Source organism: Salvelinus sp. IW2-2015, linkage group LG2 (assembly GCF_002910315.2).
Source record: "Salvelinus sp. IW2-2015 linkage group LG2, ASM291031v2, whole genome shotgun sequence".
In the NCBI taxonomy this organism is placed as follows: Eukaryota; Metazoa; Chordata; class Actinopteri; order Salmoniformes; family Salmonidae; genus Salvelinus; species Salvelinus sp. IW2-2015.
In genome coordinates, this window is record NC_036839.1 from 14,734,298 (window position 1) to 14,742,021 (window position 7,724).

A 7,724-nucleotide genomic window follows, 5' to 3' on the forward strand; every position below is an offset into this window, starting at 1 on the left:
AAAGGCACTGATACAGTTTGTTGAGGAAAACACATTACATTTATGTCGTCTATCATCCAATTGTTCAACATTAAATCCTTTTTCATCATACGTAAAGCCTGGAACACGATGGATTACGTGAGACAGATTAATAAGGCTCCTGTTTGTGATGATTCCCCAATCATGAGCTAGACACCATAGCATACACTGCTTTCATCAGCTCCACTCTCATTCTAAAACATATCAACTAGCCAATTCAGGGTCATTTAACCTTCTATTACCCTTAACATTAACCGTTTTTTCTTTAAAGGGACCTTAAGTATCCTTAAAATAAGAGCATATAAAATTGCATAAATGCATAGCACAGATTCTAAACACCGAGTCACAATATCGCGAGACTTCCGGGAACGCTTGCGAAACAGACCAAGACCAGGCGGGGATTGGGTAGTCAATTAGAGCAAAAAATATATATAAAAAACACACTGAACACATATGGTAGAGGAAAGATACAAGGTTTTAGTATTTTTTAAATATTTTAGATGATGCCAGAAACGCTCTCTTACAGTGTACCGGAAGGGTGGCTATGTAGGCAATCTTGATTTTAGCATCATCCCGGAACCGTGGGAAAGTGTTAGCTACTGTGTCTAGCCAGCTACACTGATTTATTCACCAGAATAATATCCAGGGTTTGAGGAGACATGGGGGGTGCACAGAGCATCGAAATACCTGGAGGAGGATCCGAAGGTTATCACGTCCTCAGAGTATGGATCTTTAGTAGCATGCTAAACCACGAGCTGTAACTGGGCTAGTTGATGATGGGAACGTAACACATAAATACTTGTCATGAGTGTGAATGACGATAATGTTGTTGCAGTCATCAGGTTGTTGTAGAATGTCAGTGTGTAATTTATGTGCTCCATGTGAGTAATTCACCACGTTTGTCGTTCAGAAAAAAACGGTGTAGTCTAACCAATTAAACAGAGCAATGTCTGACGAGTGAAATTGTGCAAGCTGATTTGGATAGCTAGTTAGTTAACTAGTACCAGGTCGTCGCTTGACTCGAGCAACGGGTCTGTCAATGTGCATGACGGGGGTGGGATGTCTTTTCAATTCAGAACACATTTGCAAAGGGCATTGCACCTGTGTGGTCATTGAATTTTTAAAGGCAATATGAATATCATGTTATTTATGCCATGCGCAAAAATCCTGTCTCAATTTGCAGGTGCAAGAGAATTCCCCTGGGCATCGTGCAGGATTGGAACCATTCTTTGACTTTATTATTTCCATCAGTGACACAAGATTGGTAAACTGTCATTTCTCAAATTATCTACATCCTGAAGCTGTCAGATCCCATTGCAGCTCCACTATTTTCAAAGCCATGGTTACAAGACAACCTATAGGTGGACTAACTTTGTTTACAGGTGATGATGCACTTTAATTAACATCTGTACATTTTTGTCAGAACAAAGATGATGACACATTAAAAGACTTGCTGAAGGTGAATGTGGAGAAACCCATCAAGATGCTGGTATACAGCAGCAAGACGATTGAGCTGAGGGAGGCAACAGTCACACCCAACAACATATGGGGAGGCCAGGGGCTGCTGGGTGTCAGCATCCGATTCTGCAGCTTTGAAGGAGCCAATGAGAATGTGTGGCATGTTCTGGTGAGTGAATCGCCTTAGCGTTTAGAGCTGCACATATGAATAACTGGAAATGTGTTGATGTGAAGACTTGCAGTGACCCGATATACAGTGCTGTGAAAATGTATTTGCCTTAATAATTTCTCTATTTTTGCAAACATTTTTAAGCTCGTTTTTAAGTTCGGCCACAACATCTCAATTGGGATAAGGTCTGGACTTTGACTAGGCCATTTCAAATTTGTTGCTTTTTATTCATTTTCATGTAGACTTGAGTGTGTGTTTTGGATCATTGTCTTGCTGTATGACCCAGCTGCCCTTCAGCTTCCGCTCACAGATGAATAGCTGATATTCTCCTGTAGAATTCTCTGATAAAGAGCAAAATTCATGGTTCTTTCTATTAAGGCAAGTCGTCCAGGTCCTGAGGCAGCAAAGCATCCCCAAACCATCACACTACCACCACCATGCTTGACCATTGCTAGGTTGTTTGAGGTTCAAACTGTGGAATGCAGTGTTTTGTTTTCGGCAGGCATAATTGGACCCATGTCGTCCAAAAAGTTGACTGAAGTTTGCCAAAAAGCACAAGGAAGCACCTGGATGGTTCAAGACTCTTGGAAGAATGTTCTATGAACAGATGATTCAAAAGTATAACTTTTTGGACAACAAATTTGAAGTTTTGGAATGGCCTAGTCAAAATCTAGACCTAATCTCAATTGAGATGTGGCAGAACTTGAAATGAGCAGTTCATGCTTGAAAACCCACGAATGTCGCTTAGTTAAAGCAGTTCTGCATGCAAGAGTGGGCCAAAATTCCTCCACAGTGATGTGAGAGACTGATCAACAACTACAGGAAGCATTTGGTTGTAGTCATTGCAGTTTAAGGTGGCACAACCAGTTATTGAGTGTAAGGGGGCAATTACTTTTTCAGAGGCATTGGGTGTTGCACTTTGTTTATGAAATAAACGAAGTATGTCATTGTTGTTATTTGTTTACTCAGGTTCCCTTTATCTAATATTAGGTTTTGGTTGAAGATCTGATAACACACAGTATCAAAATATGCGAAAGTAGAGAAAATTAGAAAGGGGACAAATACTTTTTCACGGCACACTGTGTTTACAATTTCGGTCTGTATTCTATTTCTTGTCCCTAGGAAGTGGAGCCAAACTCTCCTGCAGCCATGGCTGGTTTGAGACCACACACTGACTACATCATAGGTGCAGACACTGTCATGAACGAGGTGTGTGGGATGCCTTTCTTTAGTGTCATTTCAATGATGTTTTCCCTACACTAAGCTGTTAATGTAGTGTTTGACTATGGTTTTTGTCTGGACTTTTCCCCACAGTCTGAGGATCTCTTCTCCCTCATTGAGACGCATGAAGGGAAAGGGCTTAAGTTGTATGTGTATAACACTGACACGGACAACTGTCGGGATGTGGTTATCATTCCAAACTTTGAATGGGGTGGAGAGGGCAGGTATGGCATTGACGTTTTGTTAATTCATTTAGCTGAAATGCCAATAGGCTGGCCCATAGCACACATACTCTCTGTGCCCTTCTTCAGCCTAGGCTGTGGGATTGGCTATGGCTACCTGCACAGGATACCCACACATACATTTGAAGAGGGTAAGAACATCAGTTTCCCTGGACATATTCCAAGTGTACCAGTTTCCCCACTTAAGGATGGCTTCACAGAGGTAAGACATTTTTTGTAAATGACCTACTTCTTTTCACTCCCAACACGTGAAGGAATGAGAATATTCTACAGCACTGGGTGTTGATCCCAGTTTTCATTTGTTCCTCAGGTACAGCTCTCTGCTGTCAGTTCTCAATCTGCAGTGCCTTCTGCTCCAACTGGGTTGGAACAAAATCTCTTTGACCTGTCAGTTAGCTCAGCTCCTCTCACTGTCCCGAGCACTCTTCAAACGGGTATGCTAGGTATCACTACTTTTCATTGAGACGCATATTGCTTACAGACTTGATATCACCAAGTAAGAGATGAGTTATTAACAATGGATTGTATCTTTGTCCAAGGAGTACCTACTGTGCCAATGTTGCCTAGCCAAGTCAGCCTCCTGCTAAGCACTATACCTCCAGTCATCCCTGCTACCACATTACCAGGTCATTGTTGGACACGGTTCTAGTTTGGGAACAATATGATACATGTATTATGTTTATGTGGCTTGGTGTATTTCATTGTGTTCATATGTCCTGCACAGGTCTAATGTCGTTACCCGGAGGCCTACCTCCCCTTTACAAACTGGCAAATTTAAATGTCACTTTACCAGACTTGGGCACTGTGTCATTACCAGGTATTGGAGGGATGCCACCAGCAGGTAATGTTTTCAAGTTTCTTTGATGGTTTTTAAGATGTAGTTTTATGGATATTTGTATACTACTGTTAGTAATATTGCTGTAACTTTCCACCTGTCTCCTCAGGTTTCCCTCCATTGGCCCCTCTTCCTCCCCATGCTCAACTCCCAGCTGCCTCTGGTCCCAGGGGTAACTCTGCCTCCATCTGAGTTCACTCTCCCACCTAGCTCCGCAAGCGGCAATCTCCTATGAGCAGACATCCTCATCCTGGACGCAACAGCCTCCTCCAGAGCCCCAGTGGTCAGTGACACATTGACAGAAACACTCCTCCCTACACCAGCGGCTTCCTCTGAACCTAGAGAAGCACCAGTGACTTGACTCCTCCTAGCAGAGAACCATTTACCGACAAGATCTACTGTATTTAAAACTCAACAAGGAAAGAAACACTCCGTTGTACTCCTGAAACTATGGCGGCATCCCCTATTATCCACCCTTTTCCAGAAGTGTGTGTATATTTGCACATTTCTTGTAATGGATTTACAAGCATTGGATTGGTGTAATCATTGGCTGGAGAAGTTTCCACCATTGTTAAATCCATGATGGGGAGTGTAGACTCTGGAAAAAGGGTGGAGAATCGGGATGCAGCCTTGGTGGCTGAAACAACAGCAAGGGTCTTCGGAAGAACGATGGGCGGTCKGAAATGTGAGAATTATTATGTGAGATCTGCTTTAGCCTGTTGTAATGCAGAATCATGTCTTTATTTTTMCTGTATAAAAAAGTACTAAAACATATGAGTTAAAGTGTGTAATTGAGACATCCCTTGAATAAATTTATTTATTTTTCTCGTCTGCAGAATTGACTTCTCATACTTCCACCTCAGTTCTGTAGTTCTTTGGTTGGTGTAAAAATTGTGCTTTACTGCTGAAAACCACAGGGTGTCAGTGTAGGAATGGGAATACTCATCCTGTCTTCTATCCTCAACCCATCATGAGAAAGCCAGAGGTACCACCCCGCTGACCTTCTCCAGTGGGTTTTGAGGAGAGAGGATGTAGTTGAGATTTTCCCACAATGTACCTTGAGCAGATTCCTTTGCAATGGGATAGATTCATTTTGCACTTACTATTACCAAGTTGGTGCATCTTGGCTACAAAAAAGTTAATTATACCTCAAKCTTCACATATTTGCTGTCAATGTATTTTTCCAAATTTCTGTATAAACCAAGTATTCCCATTCAGTGTTACATGGAAATTGGTATGATTCACTCTTTGTCGGCCTGCTGCATGTTAATTGTATTGAGCCCTTCAAGTATTTAGATGGTCAGTGGAACATAATATATTGGTGCAACAGCTGATCAAGAATGCTGATGTTAACGTTGCCCTTCAGTTCCATCCCGTCACTGGCTCCCAGTTGCTGCTAGCATCAGATCTAAAGCATGCCTACTCCACTGGGCAGTGAAAGAAACTCAATCATACACGCAAATAATTAGACTGGGTCACTGTCTGGTCAGCAGGCTCTTCTGGCACTGTCTTAGCGGTCCTGTCTGACCCCAACGACAAGGAACACCTATCTTTCCTTCTCAATGATCCCCAATATTGTCAGGAAGCCAAATATACATTGTTGAGGTGTTTACTCTGGGCTACGTCTACAATTCCAGCAGAATCAACAAGTTAATCTTTACAAGTACAGGAAATGCAATTGAGCAAAAGCACAGGTTTGGGAGTACAGCTATTTTCCTTTGGCACAATTGAGAAAAGGTAGCCAGACAAGCTAGTGCATTTGGAAAGTATTCAGACCCCTTGACTTTTTCTAAACACAATACCCCATAACGACAAAGTGATAACAGGTTTTGGGATTTTTTTTGCAAGTAAAAAATTTAAACAGAAATAACTTATTTACATAAGTATTCAGACCCTTTGCTATGAGACTCAATTGAGCTCAGGTGCATCCTGTTTCCATTGATAATCCTTGAGAGGTTTCTACAACTTGATTTGAGTCCACTTGTGGTAAATTAAACTAATTGGACATGATTTGGAAAGGCACACACCTGTCTATATAAGGTCCCACAGTTGACAGTGCATGTCAGAGCAAAAACCAAGCCATGAGGTCGAAGGAATTGTCCATAGAACTCAGACACAGGATTGTGTCGAGGCACAGATCTGCACCAAAACATTTCTGCAGCATTGAAGGTCCCCAAGAACACAGTGGCCTCCATCTTTCCTAATTGGAAGAAGTTTGGAACCACTAAAACTCTTCCTAGAGCTGGCCGCCCAGCCAAACTGAGCAATTGGTGGAGAACGTCACTGACAGAGCTCCTCTGTGGTGGAAGAACCTTCCAGAAGGACAACCATCTTTGCAGTACTCCACCAATCAGCCCTTTATGGTAGTGGCCAGACGGAAGCCGCTCCTCAGTAAAAAAGGTACATGACAGCCCGCTTGGAGTTTGCCAAGACACCTAAAGGACTCAGACCATGAGAAACAAGATTCTCTGGTCTGATGAAAGAGAACTCTTTGGCATTCATTGGAGGAAGCTTGGCACCATCCCTACGGTGAAGTATGGTGGTGGCAGCTTCATGCTGTGGGGATGTTTTCAGCAGCAGGGACTGGGAGACTAGTCAGGAGAGGGAAAGATGTACAGAGAGATCCTTGATTAAAGGTCCTGAGTGCTCTGGAGCAGGTTCAGGCTGGGGTGAAGGTTCACCTTCTAACAGGACAACAACAACCCTAAGCACACAGCCAAGACAATGCAGGAGTGGCTTCTGAATGTCCTTGAGCAGCCCAGCCAGAGCCTGGACTTGAATCCGATCGAACATCTCTAGAGACCTGAAAATAGCTGTGCAGCGACACTCCCCCATCAAACCTGACAGAACTTGAGGATCTGCAGAGAAGAATGGGAGAAGCTTGAAATACAGGTGCCAAGCGTGTTGCATCGTAACAAAGACTTGAGGCTGTAATCGCTGCCAAAGGTGCTTCAACAAAGTACTGAGTAAAGTGTCTAGATACTTATGCAAATGTGATAGTTTATTTATAATACATTTGCAAACATTTCTAAAAACCTGTTCTTGCTTTGTCATTATGGGGGTTGTGTGTAGATCGATGAGTGGGTGGGTGAATTAATACATTTTAGATTAAGGCTGTAACGTAAYAGAGAAAGTCAAGGGGTCGGAATACTTTCAGAATGCACTGTATGTAATTTAAGATGGGACTGGAATTGTTTGTAACTTGTCAGGACTACACTGACTGAAAAGGCCCAACTTCATCCACCCATCAAAACATACAAGTCACAGAACACTGGAGAGCTCCTCCCATCGTAGTCTCCAAAATAAATCCATTGTATAGCATGCTGTGATTCCCTGGTATTTATCATCGTCATCATTTATTGTTTTTACAGAACTGTACATTTTGTACCCAGAGTGGAACATACAGCCCTAAAAATTAAGAGCAACATRAAAAGCAGCAAAAATTTAAAACAAATCGAGAAAAAAAAAATAAAGTACAAGAGAAGTTGTTAAAGGTCCAATGCAGCCATTTTTATCTCAATATCAAGTCATTTCTGGGAAACAAATAAGTACCGTACTGTGATTTTTAATAGAAAACATGATCAGAAACAAAACATAGCAATTTCTGAAGCAAAGAATTGATAGTGGTCTGAGTGGGGAAGGGAAAAAGTGAAAACTAGCTGTTATTAGCAGTGAGGTTTGGAACTCTTTCTTATTGATCTATAAACTAATTTACTGCCTGGAGATGTCAGCAGGCAGGCGAAAACTCAATCCCACCACACAGGCAAACATTTCAGGTGGT

At 42.2% G+C, this 7,724-nt stretch overlaps 1 protein-coding gene across 4 annotated transcripts; it reads left to right on the forward strand.

The window, feature by feature from the left end:
* The first annotated feature begins 380 nt into the window (after positions 1–380).
* Positions 381–4,774, forward strand: LOC111975008 (Golgi reassembly-stacking protein 2-like). 4 transcript variants are annotated; one of them, XM_024003143.2, is made up of 10 exons: positions 381–740; positions 1,202–1,282; positions 1,442–1,645; positions 2,768–2,854; positions 2,960–3,090; positions 3,178–3,310; positions 3,419–3,551; positions 3,648–3,734; positions 3,833–3,949; positions 4,053–4,774. In XM_024003143.2, exons 1-10 carry the CDS (start codon positions 678–680, stop codon positions 4,133–4,135), a joined length of 1,119 nt encoding a protein of 372 aa, XP_023858911.1. In that variant the 5' UTR covers positions 381–677; the 3' UTR covers positions 4,136–4,774. The 4 variants fall into 4 exon arrangements, with proteins under 4 accessions (XP_023858911.1, XP_023858945.1, XP_023858919.1 ...); XM_024003151.2 differs by having other exon boundaries at positions 382–740; positions 3,419–3,542; positions 3,651–3,734; XM_070447324.1 differs by having other exon boundaries at positions 383–740; positions 3,419–3,542.
* Positions 4,775–7,724: the final 2,950 nt, after the last annotated feature.

What these genes read in the sequence shown, in the direction of transcription:
- LOC111975008 (XM_024003143.2), top strand. Translation starts at nt 678, where the DNA reads ATGGGGGGTGCACAGAGCATCGAAATACCTGGAGGAGGATCCGAAGGT. An exon ending in GAATGGGGTGGAGAGGGCAG is followed by an intron (nt 3,091 to 3,177) that starts GTATGGCATTGA and finishes GCCCTTCTTCAG; the next exon opens with CCTAGGCTGTGGGATTGGCT. An exon ending in TGGAGGGATGCCACCAGCAG is followed by an intron (nt 3,950 to 4,052) that starts GTAATGTTTTCA and finishes CTGTCTCCTCAG; the next exon opens with GTTTCCCTCCATTGGCCCCT.